Raw genomic sequence first — 24,742 nt, 5'->3', positions numbered from 1 at the left:
CTGGGTATCTGTAGTCTATCTGGCATATTATGTACCTATGTGGTTCTAATCCAAAGGAACCAGGCAACTAAAATCTAAGCTTTAGGAGGCCCATAGGTATTAATAAAACATATAAACTCCCTATCATCCTGTACCACTATAAAGCAAAGAGCTTGAGGTGGAAGTTTATTCTTCATCCAGAGAGTCAAAGGGTTATAGCAGAATACAAGTATAGCAAAATCCTGGGCAAAAAGAAAGACTTGGGAATTTTATGCTAGAGATAGTAGACCAGGGAAACAATTTCTGAGAAAAGTTTGTTTGAGCTTTTTTTTCTATTTCTTTCTCTCTTCCTCTCTCTCTTTCTTTCTTTTTTTCTTTTCATTTCTTTCTTCTTCCTTTTTTTTCAGTTTGAGCTTCATTATGCTGTTTTCAGTAGTCAACAGCCAGTACTACCAAATACCCTGGATGAGCTAAGTGTTCAGAGTAATCTGATGTTTGAACTGTGATTGAGAGGAAAGTCTTAATTAGATGTCTCAGTAGGAGCAGAAATCTTATTTCTGTTAAGTCATATAGTCCTAGACTTTGTATTATTTTCTTATTTCTCATCTTGGCAAGGGTGGGTCCGGTTCTCAAATGAAGAGGGAAGGAGTTGCCCATGTCTTGATCATGATAGGTAGAAAGCTTGCCTCCCCTGCCCCTGTCCCACCCACCCACTCCCATGGCCAAAGGCAAATGGCTACAGGATTAGGACTTCAGCCCAAGCCCAAAGAGGCTGGAGGAATGGATCAGACACAGAGGAGAGTCAGGAGTGTCCCACCTACAGTGAAAGAAGGGGCTGGTTAGAGAAACAAAAATACTTTAGGGCATCATTTTAAAGCAGCCTCATCCCTGAGGAAGAGTTTAAAGACGACTTTAGAGGCTGCCTGAGGAATCTCACATTTTAAAGTCAGCTACAGACTTTTTTAAAAATGTGATTTATTTCTAAGTTGAATCCAATATGAGTTACACTTCTAATAGGAAACATGAATCTATACTGAGGACATCCTTTGCATCAGACACTATGCTAGGAGTTTACATGAATTATCTCCCTTAATCCCTAACACAATTCCCTGAGAGAGCAAGGTTTAGAGAGATGAGGTGGATCCTGGTGGTCAAGGTCCCTTTTGAACAGCAGTATTTCGAGTAAATCCTTTCTTCAAAATGAAGAAAATTATTGCTGAAAGGAAACTGGGTGTGAGGGGTAATCCAATGTACTGTGTTGCTTAAAATGCGAAAAGAGCATGCTGAATTTACTTACTGATTTTGCTAATATCATCTTAATATTCTATGTAATCCTTGAAACCAAAGTATTCAAAAAGAACAAATTGTGACTCTTTACAAATGCAAGTCATCCCAGTAGAATACTTTAATCCATTCCCACAAGGAAAGCCAGCTATATCCTCCCTTCCCATTGCTTTAATTTTGTAAGGTGGGGGAGGGGAGGGCTGAAGGCCAGAATTGTATGAGAAGAGCCTTTTGACAACATATGATTTATTTTAACCTCCTATTGTTTAGAACATTCTGCTGTTTATTACTCCCAGGCCCTCTAGCCAAGAACAGAGTTCCAGATTGAAGCTGTTATTCCTTGCAGCTGTTTCAATTGGCTTTGATATTATAATTGTATGGTTATAAGTAATTCTCCCTTAATTGCATATTATACCATTTCATTTTATTCATTTTCTTTATTTTTTTTTCCTACAATAATGGATAATGAGGATACTTTAGGCTCTTCCTTGTTTAAGAGCAACTTTCATACTCTTCAGTTAATGAAATGATATTTTTAATTTTAGGACTCAGGTAATCAAGTAGAGTTGAATATATTAACGTTTTACCTTCATTCCAGGATTTCCTGGAAAACCAGAAGATCCAGGTATCCCAAGAGGACCCTATTAAAAGACATCAGAAGTACTTTTGTACTTTATAATCACAAAGATAACAATGTAATTTTATTACAAGTTCCTTCTTACATTGATATAAAATAGTGCCAAAAAACATGTCCAATAGTATTAAACATGATAATAGGATTATCCAGTTGTAGCATGCAAGATTAAGTGAGTTAAAACACAAATTGTTTGAAATAATTGCTTTAGATGTGTACTTTGTGTTAACCATTTAGTAAAGACAATTTTAGAAAGTTGGGTTTTACATAAAAACCTGGTACTACATTCTATAAAAATGATGCTTAAGGAGCATCTGGATATTTTAGACTGTTTTTTCCATGCTAAAAATAAGGGGATATTTATCACTATTCTAAAGTTGGAATGACACACATATAGTTTAAACCATTGATTTAAAGCCTAGATTTAAAACAAATGGCATTAAAAGAATTCTATCCTAGATTTTCCTGGTTCTTTTTTGAGGATTGCATTTTAATTCCATCAGTTTTGAATTAATAAGCACCCTCTCTATACTTAGTTTTTCATCCTATTTTTTGTTTCCTTGTTATGAGGAGCAAAGGAAGAAAATCCTTGGGGCAAATAATTTCAATTATTATAATGCTATTTTGCTTTTGACACATGAGAAAACTTGAAATCATTAAACTTTTTTTCTTTGATAGTCTTTCAATACTGACTCATGTTGATCATGAATATTCCTTGCAATCGTCTTTCTCATAAAATGTTCTTTCCTTGGTGTTTTATTAGCATGATTTCCCTGTGGGGCTGACCCAACTTTTGCTGTTTTGATAAGAAAAATTGTTCCATAGACTGTTAGGTACATTTCCACTACCAACTTGATGTTCAGTTACTGCAACATTCACATGAAAAATCATGACTATGGATTACGGTGCATAAATATATTTATATATTTGTGAAATTCTACATTTTGCATAGTGCAATAGCTATCAATCTTGACAGACCCATGGAATCACCTGTAAAGCTTTAAAAAATACTGGTGTCTGGGTCATATCCCCAGAAATTTTTATTTTAACTGGTCTGGACCTCAATATTCTAATTCTAATGTGCAGCCAAGGTTGAGAACCACTGTTTTAATGAGTAACAAATGAAGTTTACTACACAATGTCTCCAATATTAGTTTGAATATTTTAGTAGTAAACAGTCTGAATCATGTATGGAATAATCTCTGCTAGAGATTATTTTATCTTCTTTTCAAAAATCAAAGGCACCACTGTTAAAGTCATATATTCTGATGGGGAAAACACATGTATGACTGACTTACTCTGTAGTTCAGAAAATAACTTTATATCAACTAAAGCTATTTTTAAAAATGCATTTAATCTAGTTTCATTTTGATTGTAAAGATGTAACTTAAGTGTACCTGACAGAAAAATAAAAGTAGAGCTTTTGAGTCCCACAATGGATATAACTAACTACTCTGTACTTCAACTTCTCATATCTCTTTGGATCATTTATACCTCTTGGTACCTAAGGAGTTCATGAGCAGCAAGTGGAGCATATACATGATTGATCTATTCCCAGTAAGGGAGAGAGAAAGAAGGGTGGGTTATATTTTAGGAATTTATGAAATTACAAAATTTTGCCTTGATTTATAATGTACCATCAGTAGCCAAATGAATGTTCAGATTTTCATCTTCAAATGTGAACTAAAGGTCCATAATTACAGAGGTAATCTATGGGATAGTGCACTACATTCTGGAGAAAAAGGCAATAGATTACCAACAGCAGACATAAAAAGCATAGCATAAGAAATATTGTCACACTCTGCAACCTTATTGTTTCCTATTCTATGTTACACTTTTACTGCCATGGCTTTATTTATTGCTCACCACATGTTTAAAAACCTCAAATCTACATTTTATAATTCAAACCTCTATCTTCAGCTCCACTCTTGCATATCCAATCACAAAATTGAATTCATTTCTTCCTATCCTTAGCCTAAATTCACAAATAATAGCCTATTTCTCACTCTGTATTTATTTCCAGTATCAATAATGACAACATGATCCACTAAATTCCCTAAACTTGAAAATTAATGGACCATGCCCACTGGAATTTCTTAGCTCCTTGATATGTAGTCTGCAATAATTTTAGTTCATATACGTATAATTTCTCTCTGGATATCACTCCAGTGATATTCAAACTAATCCCCCAGTCTTTACTCCTAGCACATTACCAGCAAATGACACTCCCATGCTTCAAATCCCTTAATGATCTCACATTAACTAATATAGGAATGAACTCAAAAAACCTTTACCATTGTACATATAGCCCTTTATGAACTAGCTCCTACCTCCCTAACCCAATTTTGGTATTTCCCTGAGATCTTCATGGTTTTTCACATATCCATACTATGGACTACACAATACTCTTGTACATTATATCCATCTCTCAAGACTTAGCTTGAAAGTTGTTCTGCTTTAAGTCTTTGGCATCCTTCTCCCACTGCAGGGTTAGGTACTTCCTCCTCTATCTTCCCATGGCTTGAGTTATATTCCTATGTTAACAATAGCATTATGCTACAATTATTAAGAGAGATAAATCTCTCTTAAGAGATACATCTCTCTTCCATGATAGAGCAGCTTTCAAGGGCAAATATTATGTGTTTATCACCTTTTTATTCTAAGTCTCCATAGATATAACAGAATAGAAGAATGAAATGGACGAATATGAAAGTGATGAAACTCACCATTGGCCCAGGTTTTCCAGGCATTCCATGTGCACCTCGCTGTCCCTAATTAGAAAAAAAGAGTTAAGATAAAGTACATTCTGTACAGGGTTTGCTCATAATCACATGCTTTGTAAAAAATTCCATGTAAAAATTTCAAGAATAAATATTAAAGTTTACTGACAACACCTTTAACTGGGTTAACAGCAATGAAAAATATACATTTACAAAACATTGCAATGGCAGTAAAAATTGTATATATCCTTACAACTATAAGAAAGAAAAATCAAGATGGAGAAAATGGAACTGAGTAAAATGATTATTTTTACTTTAATGTATCACATACTATCATGTGACCTCAAAGACAATGAGTATTTGAACACTTTAGTCTTCTTAATAGATGAACTGGGAGGATAAATGTCCTCATTGGAAAAAAACATACACCTCATTCTCTCCCACACACATGGAAATTAAGTTGTAGTGAATGCTGTACCACCTAGATCCCCCTTCAGGCTGAGACACTCCTCAGGCCTTGACCTCAGCTAAAAGGAGTTCTTTGCTCTCAAGGTTATGCTCCTTTTTTTGCTGATTCATTGGTATAAAGGATTGACCCCCTTGCCTCATTCCTAGACAAGTCTGAAGAGCCAACCCAGGTTCAATGTTCTCATGGAATTAACTGAGGTCTCTGCTGCAGGTACAATATACTTCAATTTCTCTCTCTGACAAAACCTACTTCTTCCCTTCATTCTCTTAAAAGTGCAGATCCTAAGAACATTCCTCAGTAGATTTCCCACACATGAATTTCTGCTTTGAGGCTGTTCTAGGAAGCTTAACCTAAGACCAATAGTACCAGAAGTGGTCTAACACAGCAGCCCCTGTGATGGAATTTTGAAGCTGGATTCCTCATTGGCAGGCAGGTGATTGTTAGTATATGTATCACCCTTGGCATGCTGTTGTGGTGCAGTTAATACTATCTGCAAAGGTGAACTTGGATGAGATGCAAGGGTAAGAGAATAAACTAGGAATTTGAGAAGATTTTCGGGAAAGAACAATTACAAAATTGATAGAATTACATAGGTCTTCTTGACTGCATCTACAGGAGAAAGACAAATAATGGTTGATGGTGATTAATCACCAATTTAAGACAAAGGGCCACTTTAGGAACATGTAAAAAGATTCTCATCTCCTGCAGCCAGAGTTAAGGAAAAGCTGCAGATCAGGACCATGACTTAATGATAAAGGTACACGAATTCTAGATAAGTTTGAATACACATACCTGGATAACTTTGTTATACTAAGATCAGGGTCCTGGGTTGGAAGGGGTGGGACCTGAAATCTGGCATTGGAATAACTGGGTTGACACTTAAGAACTTTGAAATCTCAAATTCTCTAAAGGCTTTGAGCCAGTAGAAGTGGCCATTTCCCCATTAACAGCTTATGATTACCCCTTGCTTGAAGATGACACAGAAGGGTCTACCTTTCAAAACAACATATGCTCCCCTCCTTACCACCAGACCAATTATTAGTGTCAAGGTACAAAATAGCCAGGCTGAGAAAGTGCAGTTTCAGATAAGAGGGAAAAGAGACTGTAAATCAAAGAAGCTGCAGGATGTGTAGAATATGTAGGGGCAAGAGTCAGGAGAGAATGTATGAGACTCGATCCTGAGAGTGCTGGATGAAGTAGGACAGGATATAAAGTTGGAGAAAGGATATTTAATGATATGAAAGTACTCTCTCACATTATGCAATTTAACAGTCTAGTAAGGATCCTGGTAGATGGTGCTAACAAAAAATATGGTTCTTGGAAACTTAGAAAGAGCAACAACCCACCCTAAATGAAGTAGAAATGCAAGAACTGCCTTAGCAGATAGTAGAAGAAAGCATGAAGAAGTGAGCAAGAGAGACTGAATATACTAGGTTGGGCTAGATAAGCCAATAGTTGACTATTCTACTGGAAAACCCAGAAGACACTGTTTAATAAAGTGACAAGGAAATCCCAGTAAGAATCTCCAGGCACTATTGAAAAGCTGCAGGAGGAGAGGGGTTCTCTGTAGGCCAAGGGATGTTAGAGAATGCTGTAAAACCTGGGCTCCCTAATCATAATGTGGATGATAGAATCTCAAAAGAATAGAAGCCAGGTGGCAATCCTTAATTGTCAAAAGCAAAGTGTGTGCAATGTAATGAACTGCATGTTGAACTCTTGGTCTGGATAACCTGACCTTTAGAGAGCTGTGAAGAGAGTTCCTAGAACACACTCCTAATCCAGGGTCAAGATACATGGGAAGACAGCAAGGGTATTCCTCAATCCATACAATTAAACTAAATCACGGACAGATGACCAGAAGGCTCAGATCAGCTTTCACAATAAAATGTCACAATCCCTTGCCCTCTTTCCAGATTCTAGTCTGTTCTCAGATTTAGAACCTGCTGAGAGAAGGAGCGAGAGCATTTTCTACAACTGGGAATATGGGACGAGTCCATATATCCAGGGACATGAAAAGACAGTCAGAGCTCATTGAGCAGAGCGGGAAGTGTGAGATAAGCAGCCCTGCTGCTTGGGTCACAGACCTTTGGTGTTAGAGGTGCCAATGGTGGAAAAAAGTGCTCTCGCAGCTTGGGGCAAGTTTAAGGGGGAGAATCACAACATAGGCCTTTGTGTTCCAGACAAGGACATGCCATCTAAGGCAGTTATTTATATGCCTTCTGAAAAACAACTCCAGGCAGGCTACTGGGTGCTGTTAGAGATGGAACTCTTACCTGCGGAACACTAAATGAATAAGGTTATGAGACCAGCAGAGGTGGTAGCGGGTAGGTGAGTAGAATCTTAAGTAGACAGTAGAGATGAGAGATAAGTATTAGCTATAACCCTAAGACCAGTTTTAGCAGTGGGGCTTTAGTGTGATCTACCTTCTTTTTTGTAATTTTCCTCAGGAAAGATATCAACCAGAATCTCAGAGGAGCTATTTCCAGATGAGGTGGACTTATTATACAAAGCAAGTGGATCCAAGCAGGGAAACACTAGCAAATGCTGTTATGAGTTACACAGATCCCCTTTCAGGACTAAGGCTCTCATTCTGCAAGCTATTGGAGTATAGTCTGATGACAGTTTATAATTAGTCTCTGCCCATGAATTGCCCTCAGCTAAAGACACTGCCTCACCCAAGGTTACATCTCTTCCCTTAGGACAGTCCACATCTAATGACTGGTCAATGTGGGGATACAAAGGTACTGCCTCCAAAATTTAAAGTGGGACAACTGTGAAAGGCCATCCCAGATCCAGAATCATCTGAGGCTTCATTATCTCTTAGTTCCTATTGCCAAGAGCACTGCCCAAAAAATTTACTACATACAAATCTCCTCAGAGTCTGTTTCCCAGAGAATCTAATCTAAGACATAAGTGAACTTGCTAAGATTACTTTTCAAAAATAGTGCTGAAGAGGAAAAATCACTGTGGACCATTTCATTGACTCTAAGTCTTGCCAAACAAGTAGCTATGGAGTACTAGTGTTGCCAAATTCATTATAGGGAAGGAACATTTCTGTTTCTTTAACATAAATGTGGAAAGGAGCCTTTGTGAAGTATTTTATTGACATATAATGTACTAATGTAATGAAAACGGTTTCCGATATATGCATGGAATTTTCCCATCTTTTACAATTGGCATATAGGGTAGACATAGTGGTTTCAATAGATTGATTTCAAATCTACTTTCCCTCCACACACATATTTTAGAATTAAATATCCTTTCTATATATTGTCAGTCACTTTATTAGACTTTTTAAATATTTCCATTAATTCTCATAAGAACCCAATAATATTTATTTGTTCCATTTACAGAGAAAAATGAATGTCAAGTTAAGTGATTGCCTATTGCTACCCAGTCATTAAGTTGCACACGGTGACTGTGGATGATTACTTAACTTCTACAAACCTCAGTTCCTTCATTTTTAAATAAACTATTAGTGTTTATCTCCCTTTTAGGATTCTAATAGACATGAAATAAAGATGCTTGGAATAAAGCTTGGCATATAAAAAGAGCTTGATAAGGGTTACCCATTATTATAATTTTTATTACTGTTCCAAGTCTATATTTTTCTACTTATCCATTCTTTCTTATGTTTTCATTAAATTCTTAATTTTTGTATTAAAAATAAATAGCAACAAATATACCATGGTTGTGTGAACTGGTAAAATTAAGGGAAGCTTTGTGAAGGGTGTTTATTATCTTGCAAATTTTCTTTAAACCTAAATTTATTTCAAAATAAAAAGTCAAGAGAATAGGAAACTACCACTGTTAATCTTATTTAAATGACATATTTAGGAAAACAAACCTGAAAAAGAGTTAAAATACATATTTCAGCAGTATACATCATGGAGTCCATACTTACTGGAGCACCCTGTGGCCCAAGTCTCCCCCTCTCTCCTGGCATTCCTCTGGGACCCTGTACACAAGAAAGAAAAATCATCCCTTGAAGCATCTAATTTGCACTCTAGGGTAGTTTAACTACTATACTTCTCAGTCCATCCAGCAGCAGTTTTCTAGGGATAATTTTGGATTTGAAAAATCTAGACCTGTGAAGATACCTACTCTACCACCTCTTACATAAATAGATTTCACTTAATCAAGCTTTAAAGAGCTGGATGGATATACAATAATCCTTAATTGATCACTGAGTATAGAGAAGAATAAGGGCATTTGACAATTAAGAAAACAATGAAATGCAAGGAGCCTTTTTCAGTTCAAAGGCCAAATTCTCTTGATAGGCTATGTCTGTTAGCTGGTAGTCAAGATTATTTCACAAGCTAACATATGTTTCTCCAATGTTTTTCATTTAAGTATTCTTTCAATTTAACCTAAAAAGCAAACAAATAAATACTTGAATTGATACCTACCAAAGGACCCATGGCGCCCATTGGACCAGTAGGTCCAGCTTCACCCTAAAGCAAAAATGAGATCACATTATATTATGAGAAACCTAAAACCAATACTCACATCACTTTTTCCATGTATGTATCATTTTAAAGGAATATTTTCAAAGCAGGCATTTGAAAGCCATGCTTTGAAAGAAGAACCTCAAAACTCTTCTATTTCTTTTCTCAAAGTACAAAGGCAAATTAGTTTGTAGACAAATCAGTCTAAAATAAAGTTGGGGATTTAAACAAGACTGATGGAACTATCACACCTAGCCACATAAATTAGTATAATAAATTTAATTATGTGTCTATATCGCTTAATATTTTAGCTCAAATAAAACTTCACAAAACTGAAACTGACTGTAATATTTCTTTAAGATCTATTATATGAGATTTAGAAATAAAATTTTAAAACCATTCTTTTCCACATATGTATCTCATGACTCCCACTAAAAAGTCCATCACACTTCTTTCATGTTCTTTCTCCCTCTAGAAACTTAAATTTCAGGAAGAAAAGAGGGCAAGGAAGTCCTGGAATTAAAAGGAAACTAAATAATGGGGCTAAGAAACCATCTAAACCTCTCAGATATATTTAAAGAAAAAAAATAATGTTTACGAGAGAGTGGATTCCTAGTGCCATATTCACGTAAAGCCAATACACATCCGATATCGGCAGAAAGACAGTGTTTTGGTGGCAATCTTGGTGGTAGAGTTACATTATGTCACCTATCCTGGTAAAGCCATTGTGGACTCATCTATGAAAAATTATATTTATCTAGTCAACTAAAGGCTTATTTATACCCTTCTTTCTTTCAAAATTATTAAAGGTGGTTTTGAAAAATTTGTAGACAGCTGTTGCAGAACTGAAATGCGATCTTGTGGCTATATTGAAGTATTAAACAATTACCTTGGAACCAATTGCTCCAACTTCACCTTTTGGTCCTTCAAGACCCTTGTGCCCCTGAGAAGAAAAATGTTTGTATTTGTATACTCCTTTTTAAGTTTCAGAAGCATAAAAGAAGAAACAAAACTAAACTCACAGAAAAAGCCTTCTGAAAATGAATCTCAAATTTGAAAGTTGTTACTCAAAATGTTTCCAAAATCTCAACCTTTTTTTCAAAGTCTTTTCAAAGAAAATTAAAGTATGGTTTTCCATTTAATAAGATTTTAAACTTTTTGGTTTTCCATTTAATAACATTTTCAACTTTTAATATTCTCATATTTTTGGTGCCTTCATAGAAACTTTATCTATATCCACAAATGAAAAAATGGTATAGGCTTTAAGAAAAACAAATAATTGGATAGTTTATTTAGTTATAAGATATGTGTTATATCCAGGGATATAGTTCAAAAAATGTAATAACCAGTACAGTGGTAAGCATTTTAATGAGGAGCTCAACTACTCAGACCAGAGGACAGCCAGTACATACTGGCTGAGTATCAGCCATGTTTTCTTCTAAATATATATTGATAAGTACAGTTTAATAAAACTACATTATAAATATCTAGTTACAAGAGGAGAAGATCTCTATGGCCTTCCAAGCCTGGGTCGACTATCCTCCTGTGATCCAGCACACTCTACCTATACCATGTCCTTATTCCACTGTGTAGCAATTGCCTATTTTCTTAACTGTATCCCTTTTCAGGCTGAAGCTGCAGATCCTAGAGGGTTTTTCATCCATCACAGCATCTTCTTTCTTAGCACAGTATCTGGTACATAGTCAGAACTCAAAATATATTTGTTTACCAAATGAAATGAAATTCAAAGGAAATGTGAAAAAGCACTGCGATTTCAGCAACCACAGATGAATACCGCAATCATAGCCAGTTAAGAATCACTGACAACTAGAATGCTAAAGATTTTGAAAGTAAAGCACCCCAGACCCTACTGGATAAACTAGTGTGTGAGAGGATGACAACAGATTGAACTTACGCGGTGACCCTTCAGGCCTGGAAGACCAGGAGCCCCAGGAAAGCCTCGAGCTCCCTGGAAAAAACAGATAAATAAGGCATTTCAGAGTCATGAATAGGAATTGCTTAATATAAGTTTTTTTTTTTTTTTTCAAAAAATATCTGGTATGCAGTATTTCACTGATCTACTGAAGAAGAGAAAGATTCAATAAAGTATACTTTCATCTATCAAAACATATCTAGGTAATCAAAAATTAGCAAGGCAGACACATTGTTAGAAATGGGAACAACTTACACAAAGACATGGATTAATGTCAGGTATTGGCTTGATGATTTTCAATTTTTCAAATGGTATAAGTGTATTATAATTAGTAGGGGGAAAAGCAAGAAAACAAGCATGAATCAACATGTTCAGGACCTTAATCAATTAGATCAAGGTATAGGAAAACAAATCAGAGTAGGAACTTAAGGGAAAAAACATTTTCCCTCCTTTATATTGTTGCTTTATATTCAGTAGAAGAGTAAATGCATTTGTGGCAAATCGGTATTGTTGTTTTCTCAGAACTTATAAATATTGGCAACAGAATATGCCTGGAAGAATAGTATCAAAATGTGACCAGGAAAAAAAAAATTTTTAAGTAAGATGTTCCGAAGAAACTTTGTAGATTTATGATTTTTTAAAAGCGAAACAAAGAAATTAAAGGAAGGTTAAAAAAATATGGATAGAATGGCTTGATTTCTTTGTTCAGTAATTTCTTAATTTCTGCTAATTTTATGCATCTTCCACCTAAGCACATCAAAAAAAAAAAAAAGACAACAGAACAGAATTAAACAAAGACAAATCCAAATGGAACTACTATTCTAGAACGATGCTTGGAACTGTTTCCTCATACTCTGTTCATATAGATATGGACCTAGTGACTTAAATATTTGCTTATTCTCCTAGCTCACATTAATTTGGTTTTGAACTGAATTCCCATTACTACTGACACCAGAAGACTGTTAGTTTCTGATAGCACAGACTGACATTACTAATATGCATATCTGTGGCAGTTAGCTACTTATACCTCACCTTTAGTGACTACCCAGTGAGTAATCATTGATAAACAATGGAATGAAGAAACTAACATTTCTCTGAACTCTCTAAACCTTTCTTAAGGAACTTTTCTGTGCCACACAAACACCACAATCTTTTTTAGATGGCAATATCCTTTTGTTCTATATACCATCATTTTCCTTCATTGTTTACCAAATAATGAAAAAGCAACTATAAATGAACTTCATCTGATGAAAGCAAAGTCATAATTCCTCGTGCTCTCTTGAGGAGAAAATACTTCTTTGTTGTTTTGGACTTTTTCACAGTAAGGATCTATCTATCAAACCACACTCTCTGAACAAATGAAGCTCCACTAACTCCTCTGGTTACACAGCCCTGGTTAGAAATTATTTCACTGCAAGAGCTCCCTTTAAATTTTCCACTGGAATGTTCCCTTTACTGAGGTTTGCCTCCCCTCCTGAGCAGAAAACAAAGCACACGCCATCTAAGCCTATAGGGGAATTGCTGAGCTATGTTATTTCAAATAATTAGTTCACTTTCCAGTTTTTATGGCCTGCAAGAGAAATTCTCCTATGATTTCATCTTCCTAATATAACAAGAAAATGAGCCAGATGTGCTAGTACTCATAAAAAAATTCTCATTCTGCTGACCCAAGACTGTCATCACACCCCAATCACACATAGCTGCACAGAACTTGCGAAATACAGCTGCACTATGCTGGCAGGGCATGTTTCCTCCCCACGGAGGCCCACACTGTGGGTATGTGCAGGAGTGCAGCAGAATGGGGCTTCAGGTCTGGACTGGGTAAAATGGACATCTGTACTAATGACTAATCCGCAGGCCTCTGTCTGCATTTACTTCCCAAGCTGATGGGAAGGAAAGGAAAACAAAGGAACAGCGAACTGGGGAATCGATTTTATATCTGTAACTAAATTATCCTTAGAACCTTGTAAATCCCCTCAAAATATTTGCATTCATTTGTTTTAAAAAAATCCTGATGTTAAACCTCACCAAGTTTCAGAAAACAACAATAACATCAGTTAATGCAATACTGTTGGTTGTATTTAATGGTAGAAACATTAGGAAGTTACTGGAAATATCATGAGTAGGAGGCTCAGTCAGCTCAAGGGACTGCTGACCAAGAAGTCTTAAGAGAAGGAAAGTTAGAGAGAGCTTTTTGACTGCTTATCATTCTCTAATATTCCCGTGGTCTGTGCAACACATCCTAGAGGAGGGCCTATCAATATGGGGTGAGAGAAGACAGAAAGGGGGCCAGTGACCCCGATCCTAAATTCTGGTTGAGTGGGTTGCCAGGGACCTGTCCTGAAGTGAGCAAAGATGAAAGAAAACAGCGAGGTTAGGAGAGCTGGAGTCAGTGTGTCCTGTCTTAAATAAGATTTTAAGGCCTGGCACATCAGTTAGGAAGTTCAGTCAACACAAGGGTTTGGGGAGCAGCCAGAGAAGTATCCTGTCTACAATTTATCATCTCTAGCTTGTAAAAAACAAGACAGCTTTTTTTTTTGAGCTATTATTTTCAATATGTAGTATTATAATATACAAATACTAAAAAGAGAAAAAAAAGCAAACAGATTGAGGTGTTGTGAAAGGTTAATAGGTCAGCTTATCTGAAAATGTGAAACCCAGTTTGGAGAGTATGTTTCTATGTTAGGTTACCAATATAATTTCTCTGATTCTTAGGAGGGTTATTCACGTGATGTTGATGCACAGTAGTGAAATTGAATTAGTTATTACTCTGTCAAAATATCTTGCTTCAAAATGGCAGAAAAAATTTCCTGGTTATAGTGTCTAACGCATGTGCATGCAGTAAATTACAAGTTAATTTTAATGTTCTTTATTTTTGGAAGAGTCATGCCATTATGACAAGCATACACTTACCGGAGATCCTGCAAATCCTACATCACCAGTATTCCCATTTCTACCAGCTTCACCCTTCACAGAAAAACAAAAACAAAAACAAAAACAAGAAAATGGGGCAGGGGTGAAAAGGGATTATGTTCTCCTCTGAGAATAAATGACACATAATTTGCAACTAAAAGATTTTCTTTAGTTCATCTCCAATGCTCTAAATAGTAAAAAAACAAAAACAAAAACAAAAAAAAACTGGGCTCTATTCCAGATACTAAAACTTTCTAGTAAATCAGCTGCCAGCTTGGATAAATTTCATTAATTTATCTAAAGGAAGAAATGGAGGCAGCGGACTTGGCCCAGTGGTTAGGGCATCATCTACCACATGGGAGGTCCACGGTTCAAACCCCGGGTCTCCTTGACCCGTGTAGAGCTGGCCCATGCACAGTGCTCCTGCATGTAGGGAGTGCCAAGCCACGCAGGGGTGTCCCCTGCGTAGGGGAGCCCCACACGCAAGGAGTGCACCCCGTAAGGAGAGCCGCCCAGCGCAAAAGAAAGAGCAGCCTGCCCAGGAATGGCGCCGCACACATGGAGAGCTGACACAACAAGATGATGCAACAAAAAGAAACACAACTTCCCGTGCTGCTGACAACAGAAGCGGATAAAGAAGACACAGCAAATAGACACAGAGAACAGACAACCGGGTTGGGGGGGGGGGGAAGGGGAGAGAAATAAATAAATAAATAAATCTTAAAAAATAAAATAAAGGGAAATGGACTTTGGCCCAGTGGTTAGGGCGTCCGTCTACCATATGGGAGGTCCGCGGTTCAAACCCTGGGCCTCCTTGACCCGTGTGGAGCTGGCCTTGCGCAGTGCTGATGCGCGCAAGGAGTGCCATGCCACGCAAGGGTGTCCCCCGCATGGGGGAGCCCCATGCGCAAGGAGTGCGCCGGTGAGGAAAGCCGCTCAGCGTGAAAAGAAAGTGCAGCCTGCCCAGGAATGGCGCCGCCCACACTTCCCGTGCTGCTGACGACAACAGAAGCGGACAAAGAAACAAGACGCAGCAAATAGACACCAAGAACAGACAACCAGGGGAGGGGGGGGAATTAAATAAATAAATAAATCTTTAATAAATAAATAAATAAATAAATAAAATAAAAATGGACATCAAATTACATTTAAAAATAAAAAATAAAAAATACATAAAGGAAGAAATGGATATAAATTACACTAGTCTGACCTAGCTCACTATGTTATGAACAACAAAACTTACACATAAATACTCATATGCACGTATCTACTATAAGAGTCTATATAAACATGTGGTGTTGAATTAAAACTTGTTTCATAAAATATTTCTTATCATTTCTTTTCTTGTGAAAAAAATTTTGAGATACCTTAAATATTTTCTCTCTGGCCAAATTTAAGGTGATATGCTTAAACAAATTTCATGACTCACAAAGAGAAAACACTTACTTGTTTTAGTATCACACAGAAATTAAGGGCCTACCCTTGATTTATCTTCATTTTTGGTACAACTAAGAAAAGAATCCAGAAAAATAAATTTGCTGTTCTACCCTGCTCTCTGATCACATATTCTTTATGCTAAAATCTGGAGGCGCATCACAACATCAACTAAAAATCCAGTTGAAGAAAGGCTTTTTCAGCTTAGGGTGCCATATTGACACTCTACAACTAACACATTTAAAATTTTCCATTTAATGAAGTTCTTGGCACAATGTATTACCATCAAATCAATGTATTTTTCTTTGAGGTCACTTCAGCAATTTCACAGCAAAATTTCTAGCTATTTTAAGGAAAAGTCTAGCATCTGATAGAGAAATGATAGGTGAAAAACCCAGTGTATGCATGAAAAGACACAATACCTAATAATATAATAGCATGAAAATTAAGAGTACTTTTAGATTTTTGAAAAATTCCATTTTGGGTTCTCCAGTTTAGATAGAATTTAGCAGAGGCTAAAAATAGTGAGTAAAAATGAAATAGGAATTAGTGAAGAATATTCATGTTAATACTGAAGCTCCTTCTTAGCCTCTTTAAAACTTCAAAACAAAATGAATAAAGGCAACTTACATCTTCCCCAGGTTTCCCAGGAGGGCCCTCTGGTCCACGTAAACCAATTGGACCCTAATAATAAAACAAAACAAAAGGAAAAAAAACAAAAACATTTACCTGTATTAACTATTCCTACCAATGTTATAATCCAAAATATTGTTGAGACAAGTGAAAAGTATCAGAAGAAATAGCTTTATTAATGTTCTGATTTTTATGCACTATCTCCCATATCATGTACTCAGCAAGGAAAAAGTTTAATTTCACAAATGAAAATATTTCAGGGCTGTCTGCAGACCATATTGTATGCTTTTAAATTTAAATATTTTGCTGAAAGGAACACACATTCTAGGTACGGTTTACAACCTAGGGATCCCAAAGTGGACTACGATGCCTTGCTACATTAAGGGGATAGTTAGGCAACTGTGAAACTCACAGCATTTTAATACCTATTGTCAACTGCTCGGTTACGTGCTTACTTGACATTACCATTGGTCCAGGTTCACCAGGTTCACCGGGAGGTCCTGTAGGGCCAGTGCCACCCTAAAATTGAGAACAAATTATACATCTTTAAATGATACATACAGACCAAAGGAAAACAGCACACTTAACCCTATACTCCCTACAGTATAGCGTTTTTGTTCAGACTGCTGGCTTTGCCACTTCTCAGCTGTGTGAACTAGAACAAGTTACTTAGCCTCCCTATTCCTCATTTTCCTAATCTGTCAGGAAATTGGGCCTACCTGATAAATCTCTTACGAGTATTTAAAGAACAAATGCTGGTACAGAATGAATGTTCAATCAATGGTAGCTATCACCATCATAATCATCAGCATCACCTCCACTATCAACAATTACCTTTTGTATTTACCACTGACAGTAATGCAGAATGGCTTGAAGTAAAACACTTTACAATGACTATATGGTACTCTTTGAGTGAGCTAAAAATTCTTTTAATTTCTTTCTGTTGAAAAAGTATTTCCTAGTGCTTATCAAATTTCTACAAAAATCAAAATAGCTCTGTATCATTATCTATTTTACATATCTATTTTACTGGCAGTTAATAGGCTATAAAAAGGACAGTAATATGTTCTCTTTTTTTTAAAGATTCCACAGAGAGATAATCTTGACTGTTATTTTTAACAATACCATATGTTGATGGCCTTCTCTGGTTGTATTTCATATGGCTTCAAAGTTGGCACCAATTATAAGAATTTTCAGCCTAACATGAAATAATGGTCTATTTCAGAAGCAAAGACACATAAATCTTGGTATTGGATGTTAGTTACATAAAGAAGTCAGATGGTAAAAATTTAGTCCCATGAAGCAACTTTGAAAAGAATATTGCATATATTTCTAAATGGTGAAAATTAATTCACTACAGTGTATTCAAAGTAAGGATTAAATATGCAGTTTAAGGCCATCCCAAAGCAATTGTGTCAGGTGGCCCTATTTGCATATATATATTTTGCTACAGTATGCCATTTAATTATAAAAATACTTACTTGCTTCCCTTGTAAACCTTGAGGTCCTCTTGGGCCAACAGGACCCTTAAAAACAAATGAGAGGAAAATGTTGACTAGTACTAATGATAATTAGATTACACATTTCAAAAATGTTGAATCAGCTTTAGAATCTGGACAAATGAAGCTTTGACAATAAAGGATGATGACATTCTCCATCTGTACTCATCAGGAATGTAGCTAAATTCAAGGAGACTGAGTCTTGGAACAACTTTGGTATAATTTCTATACACACCCTCAGTGTCATGAAGGAAAATAAATGGGCCTGTACACACCCAGTGTCTTTGGGATAAGAGCAGTTGCATGGTTCTGTTAACTAGAACATCTGAAAAAAAGAAAAATCTTGCCAGGCATAAACTATCTTTTTAATTCTTCAGTTTCACAACTGATAACTCTAGCTTACAAGCAAGTTGAATTTAAATGTTTATGAAACCATGAACAATGACTGGATTATTTTAAATGTCAGTTTATAAATTATCTGATGTCCTGAGTTTCCTGGATTCTTTCTTTCTTTCTTGAAATACATTTCAAGAAATACATTAGAGAAACAGTATCCACACAGGCTTTCTCCATTTAAACATCTTGAAATACATTTATGGAAACAGCATCCACCCAGGCTTTCTCCATTTAAACATTGCAAGATTACACAGAAATATAACAAAGGTGTAAAAAAGAAAAATGTAATTTTTGAAATTTATTAACTTATGTCTATGCAAATTTTAAAATGTCACACTTTTAATAAGTACAATTAACTAAATTTTATCAAATCTGTTCCTATGGGAAAAACAACTTTTTATTTTGAATTTATCAGATATTTTAGCAACTAGGAAAATAAAAGCTTCATTTTTGAAAATACTGTAAAAGAAACACATATTTAATTTGAATTCTTCTATTCAAATGGATGAAAAAAACTCACATATTTCAGAAAAGCATCTCAAGAAAATCATTGCATGACACCATAGTGTAAATGATTTCAGAAAATACACGAAGAGGCGGCAGACTTGGCCCAGTGGTTAGGGCCTCCATCTACCACATGGGAGGTCCTCGATTTAAACCCCGAGCCTCCTTGACCGGTATGGAGCTGGCCCATGCGCAGTGCTGATGTGCGCAAGGTGCCACGCAAGGGTGTCCCCCACATAGGGAAGCCCCACACGCAAGGAGTGTGCCCAGTAAGGAGAGCCGCCCAGAGAGAAAGAAAGTGCAGCCTGCCCAGAAATGGTGCCACACACACTGAAAGCTGACACAACAAGATGACGCAACAAAAAGAAAGACAGATTCCTGTGCCGCTGACAACAACAGAAGCAGACAAAGAAGACGACGCAGCAAACAGACACAGAGAACAGACAACCCAACCGGGATGTGGGGGGGGGGAGGGGAGAAAAATAAATGAATCTTTAAAAAAAAAAAAAGAAACTATACGAACAACGTTTAAAGTACTCTAAGTGTTTGCCTTAAGGATGGGTAGGAAAGGTGGTTATACATAAGATATAGGTTTACACTTCCTACTGCCTGAATTTCACCAATTTGGTACCCATTTGAATTATGAGCAAAAAGCTCATTCATGTTGGAAGAGTTGGTTTGAAAAGTGCTGTTAATTCATTCAGTGAGACTGCATTGCTTCAAATACTCAAGGTAAATACTTGTCCAGAAAGAAGGGAAATCTTTCTGGCTGTTGAAGAAATTTGAAAGGGGATGGGCGGTCAGTAGGTCCAGACAGGAAACCTCAAAGTTGTTGGTATAAGGCAGCCAGAGGAAGTTAAGTGGGAACAAATAAAATAGAAATAGCAAAACTTATCTTACTTGGAAATTTTGCCAAAGCACTGTTCCCATCAATCCTATAAATCAATTTTTTTAATTAAAAAGTTATAGCGGTTTTTATTATGGTGATGGTCGAGGTGAACATATGTTTTCAAATCCTTCATTTTCTGTGAATTACAGGTCTTCATGTTTTAAATAAGTCTTTTACTATGTAGATAATTACATTGCATAGCTATGAATGGAAAACCACAGGCATTTTAGGTGATTCATAGTAGGGTTTGATGAGTGAATGAATGCGCTTAAGAAAACACATACTATTTCTTGATTAGCTAATTTGAACCTCTCTTTTTATACTGGTTCTTCCACAAGTACTCCAAGTACTCTGATTATCAGTAAAACTTGTGCTTACCACAGAGCCAGGCATCAGTCCTACTTGACTCCCAAGCCCAGATTTTTCATCCACCCCAGCCATCTGAGCTGCAAATGGCTGAAAAAGCAACGTGTCGAAATTATTTTCACAGTATAAGACACACAACAACATACTTTTTAAATTTAAAAATGTACACTCTCCAGGATTCTTATAGCATGACTCTTCTGAGAGTCATTTTATTTGACTTTAAAGCAAAGAAAAAGATTCAAGTTGCTTTTCATTGTATGTATGCTGGATTGAACATTCTTCCTCAGAATTGGGTCAAATTTCTGATACTTGATAAATGGGTTATTCTGGAAAGCACTTAGCCATTCTAATGAATTTCAGGTTTAAATCTCTATCTGATGCCCTCTTGGGGTTAGAGCTTGTTCAACATCTAAATAAAGCCTGAAAGATGCCTTAATAGATTTATCCTAAATCAGGGGTTTTTAACAAGGGGTCCATGAACTTGAATTGAAATTCAAAAAAACATAATTCTTCTGCAGATATGTTGGTGCCGATGTGATATATTTATTAAATAATACACAGTATAGTGTGGACTTAGTAAGGGGCTTTCAGTCTAACTGGAAAAGGGGTCTTTGGAACAAAAACGGTTAAGAACCCCTGAACTAAAGACACCAGATTCCACTTTAGATTATTTTATTTAGATGGTGTTCTTCTTCATTTTTTCATGGCCAGTAAACTTTAAATTCTATTTACATAAATTAGTAAAAATGTTAAAATCCTTCTAATGAATCCCTAAACACTCCAAGAATTGTAAACAGTTTTACCTTTATTCTTTCAAATTTAAAAAACTCTAGTAACTGAATTGACTAAAATTGCCCATATACATTCTAGTAGTTACATTAATTTCCAGATGACAGTAGGAAGAAAAATGCCTGCATTGTTTAAAATATAAATATGTAATTACCTTATGCAATCACTGGAGAAACAAATGTATGCAGTGTTGTAAATAAAAATCTTATTTCTGGGCTCCATATGGTCCCTAATTAAGCTATGCAATTTACTAATGAATCTCATCTGTCTGCTACTATGAATTCAAAAAGGTGGGTATCTAAAGATGTTTTATTTTATCTCTCTTCAGTAGGAAGTTAAAATTAAGGAAATAATCAAGTAGCAAATTTAGAGTCAAAGGAATGGCCCTTTCATACACGTCATCATGGATGAGTCATGCTCTCTTGCTGCAGAGGACAAGATGTAGATTTTGTCAGCATTCTAAGCCTTGAAAAGAGCAGAAGAGCACAGTACATCTCTCTTTTCAATTCATTTCATAGGGCCACAGTGCTAATGGTCCTTTAGCAGTTAGAACAGAATTCATAGCATTCAGAACCAACATTGAGAAACACAAATAATTTGGAGCAGCACTTAAAAAACTCATATTTCGACAATTCTCTGTAGATTTATTAGTTTTATTGTTGTTTGTAGCAGCATTGCATCCACTTAGCAGCTCTTACAATCTAAGGTCGACCTCCAAACTAACACAATAACAAAACATAACAATAAATCCATAATTTATAATCAATAAATCAAAGGCCAATGTCATCTAAATATGATATTAAACAATGCACACAACTCACTCTGCTCATGCCATCAGGTCCTGTGTGGGATGGATGTCCAGGAGGCCCCGGGGAACCAGGCTGACCAGGAACACCTGGTTCTCCATCAATTCCCTGAGGACCACGGGGACCCTGGAAAGACAAGTTAGTGGAAATTAAAGTCCATTGTCAAATGTGTACTTAGTATAAAAGCTAACAGGATAGACTTCCAGGAGGAAATGGAGCGTCCATTATTGTAAAATGGATAAATAGCAACTTATGCACTATATAGTAGTTTAATACACTTCTGTCAATACTACTGATCCTGGCTGGGCAGAATTTCTACCAATGAGATAAGATCTGGGTAAGAATTTTACTCTTGAGGTGTTAAAGCCCCAGTAATCACCCTTCTTGGAACAATTATAAATTTTTATTGAGATCATAGGTATTCTAGAATGATCCTCATTTCATCTAATTTTGCTGATCAAGGATATTTAAACAATAATTTTTTAATTCACTGGTCTCTTACATTTCAGTTAACTATGTAAATACCTGCTTAACTACCCTCTACCCAGATTAAGCCCCCTTTATTGGGGTTCATGCTTGTTCCTTTTGTAATTTTTAAATTGCATGGTAATTATGGTACACAGTAGACACTAAATATATGCCTGTTAAATTTTCATGTTCCAGTCCTCTTTAGTATTTAGAGTCTGACACACTTTATTTTCCTTACCTCCCCTGGAGATAGACCAGACCAATTAGAAGGAAAGCACAGCGACCCAGCCAAGTTCTGGTTTTCAGGGAAGAGAGCAATAATTTCTAGCTGTCAGATTCCACCTTCCTCATAACCCACAATTTGAAGGCAGCGAAGGGAACAACCACTTCATCAGTACTGGAAATGCTCAGTCCCCTAACCTCATTACTCCTAACAGCTGTGTTCAGTAAAGACTCTTCTCTTTAACCCTGAAGAGTTTAAAAAGGCTTTATAAGGAAAGGACCAAAGAAGTCATAAGACAACATAAATTTGTAATTAGATGCAGGGATACAAAAAAATAAGTGAATTGGAGTTTAATAGTAAAAGAAGCCTCTCACGCTTAGAGAGGCGACTGTCTTCTGGCCTACAGTAAGCATTTGAAATTTGAGGATAAGACAGAAAGAATAAATTTAGAACAAGTTGACATGATAAAGGTGGGCAGTTTACATCAGAGACTTTGGGAAAGGATAGCATAATAGCTATTCAGAAATTTAAACATTTAATATATTTTAATATATTCTAACATTCATACAAATGTGTTTACTGCCTAGAACAGTTTTAAGAAACATTATAACATATATACTGTGTTAAATCATGAAATAAATAGAAGTGGATAACTTAACCTCATGTTTTTGAAAAACGATTTCTTAGAAAATTATCCAAATCCTTTAAAAAGCAAACCCTTTAGGACCACATCTTTTCCCCTAAACTGCTGACAAGTCACTATACTCTTTTCATTATAAGGAATAGAAGCTGACTTTAATTGATATTTAGTACTACTGGATCATATTACTATAGACAATATGAGGGGGAAATATACACCAACATGATGTTACAGACAAAATAATAGCATGAGCTAGTCATAGAGCCTTGCATGGAAAATTATCAATGTCTTTTCCAAATATGCAATTGTTAATTGATAACCAAGTATTACTACATATAAAAAGTGAGCTAGCACATTAACTTTGTTCCCAAAGATATCTCCAAATACAAAATTTAAAAACTACATTTAATGCCAATGGGAATGGAGAGAAGTTTGGGTGATATTAATCCTTCTCTGTGACTGTTCTGTGATGAATAGTCATGTTTCAAAGCCTGCTCTGAAGACAGCCCACTTTTTCAGTGGTTTTATGAACACTTCTGCAACTTCATGTCATCTCCTCTAAAAATCCTATATGATTTATTCTTATAGAAATCGAGATTAAAATTAATGAAGAGAGCTTATGAAAATGACCCAAAATTACGTGAACATAATGAACAAGGTAAGTGAGGAGAAAAACTTGTATTAGAATCCATAAGCATTTTACTGAAGTATTGAAAACATAAATTATGGAGCCCACGTAAAAAGATATATTTTAATATTTCCAATTGAGCTGAACCACATAAAATCATAAGATGAATGTTCTATTTATCAGCATTCCCTTCCATCTGTCAGGATATGTTTTCAGTATCCCTAGCAGCAATCGACAGTAAAAATACTCAAAGGTGGCCACTAGGTGGCAACCTTTAAACATCCACAAGTAGCATCAAGGTTATTCGCTGATAGTTAATAGCATAACCTCCGCCCCCCCCCCCCAAAAAAAAATGGAATCATAATAATTACTAAGTATTAGAGCAGGTAAGATCTGGCATATTTTGCATTTTACAGATCAGGAAACTAAGACCTATAGAGGTTAAATGATTTTTGCAATTAGAACTCATATTTTCTGGTAAAAGTAATAAACACAGATTTCTGAAACAAAACATTTTAAAAGTCTACATTTTTATAACAAAATAAACACATCTCCCACATAGGGCATGTCCTTCCCAAATAAATGCTCCAACACTTGTATCTAGTAGTATTTCTGCCGATGTAAAAGGGCTATTGCCTCAGTCTAACAATTTTATGTTTGCTGTGTTTCTGAACTTTGCCCATGCAGACCAGCTTCCCAAGAAAAACAAACCATTGGTAAATTTGATAACTGCCTTCCCCAATGGGCAGCACTTAAAAAATAAAATTTTATGGAAATGTAGAAATATCCTGTGACTCAATAAAATAACTCATTCTGAATTAGTAGAAACACGTGGGTAGACTATTGTGCCTTAGGTCCCCAGCATTCCAGGAACTGCTTAGCTGAATTAAAAGCTATGACTATAATAATATAGGATGGCATTGCAATAATAAATATCACTTTTCTCCCCTACTTCATTACCATCAAGTGCTACAGAAGGCTCACAATATAAGCAGAGTTTCTCAATTTCAACAATACTGCCCATAGATTGGGTCAGATAATTCTTTTTTGAGGGATAACGTCAAGTGCACTGTAGGTTGCTTGGCAG

The 24,742-nt window shown here is 36.0% G+C and overlaps 1 protein-coding gene across 2 annotated transcripts in view; it reads right to left on the bottom strand.

The window, feature by feature from the left end:
* Nucleotides 1-24,742, bottom strand: part of COL5A2 (collagen type V alpha 2 chain) — a 146,834-nt gene that overhangs the window by 39,149 nt on the left and 82,943 nt on the right. For both annotated transcript variants that reach the window (XM_071216223.1, XM_058300506.2), the window contains 12 exons: nt 21,712-21,822; nt 20,114-20,191; nt 17,929-17,973; nt 16,913-16,966; nt 16,445-16,498; nt 14,381-14,434; nt 11,450-11,503; nt 10,424-10,477; nt 9,496-9,540; nt 8,991-9,044; nt 4,624-4,668; nt 1,851-1,904 (listed from right to left, as the gene is read on the bottom strand). In XM_071216223.1, coding sequence (XP_071072324.1) covers nt 1,851-1,904; nt 4,624-4,668; nt 8,991-9,044; nt 9,496-9,540; nt 10,424-10,477; nt 11,450-11,503; nt 14,381-14,434; nt 16,445-16,498; nt 16,913-16,966; nt 17,929-17,973; nt 20,114-20,191; nt 21,712-21,822 — 702 coding nt within the window. The remainder of the gene's footprint in view (nt 1-1,850; nt 1,905-4,623; nt 4,669-8,990; nt 9,045-9,495; nt 9,541-10,423; nt 10,478-11,449; nt 11,504-14,380; nt 14,435-16,444; nt 16,499-16,912; nt 16,967-17,928; nt 17,974-20,113; nt 20,192-21,711; nt 21,823-24,742) is intronic.

Source organism: Dasypus novemcinctus, chromosome 7, assembly GCF_030445035.2.
Source record: "Dasypus novemcinctus isolate mDasNov1 chromosome 7, mDasNov1.1.hap2, whole genome shotgun sequence".
NCBI lineage: Eukaryota > Metazoa > Chordata > Mammalia > Cingulata > Dasypodidae > Dasypus > Dasypus novemcinctus.
Note: the sequence above shows the minus strand (reverse complement) of the source record. Positions and strands in the feature narration are given on the sequence as shown.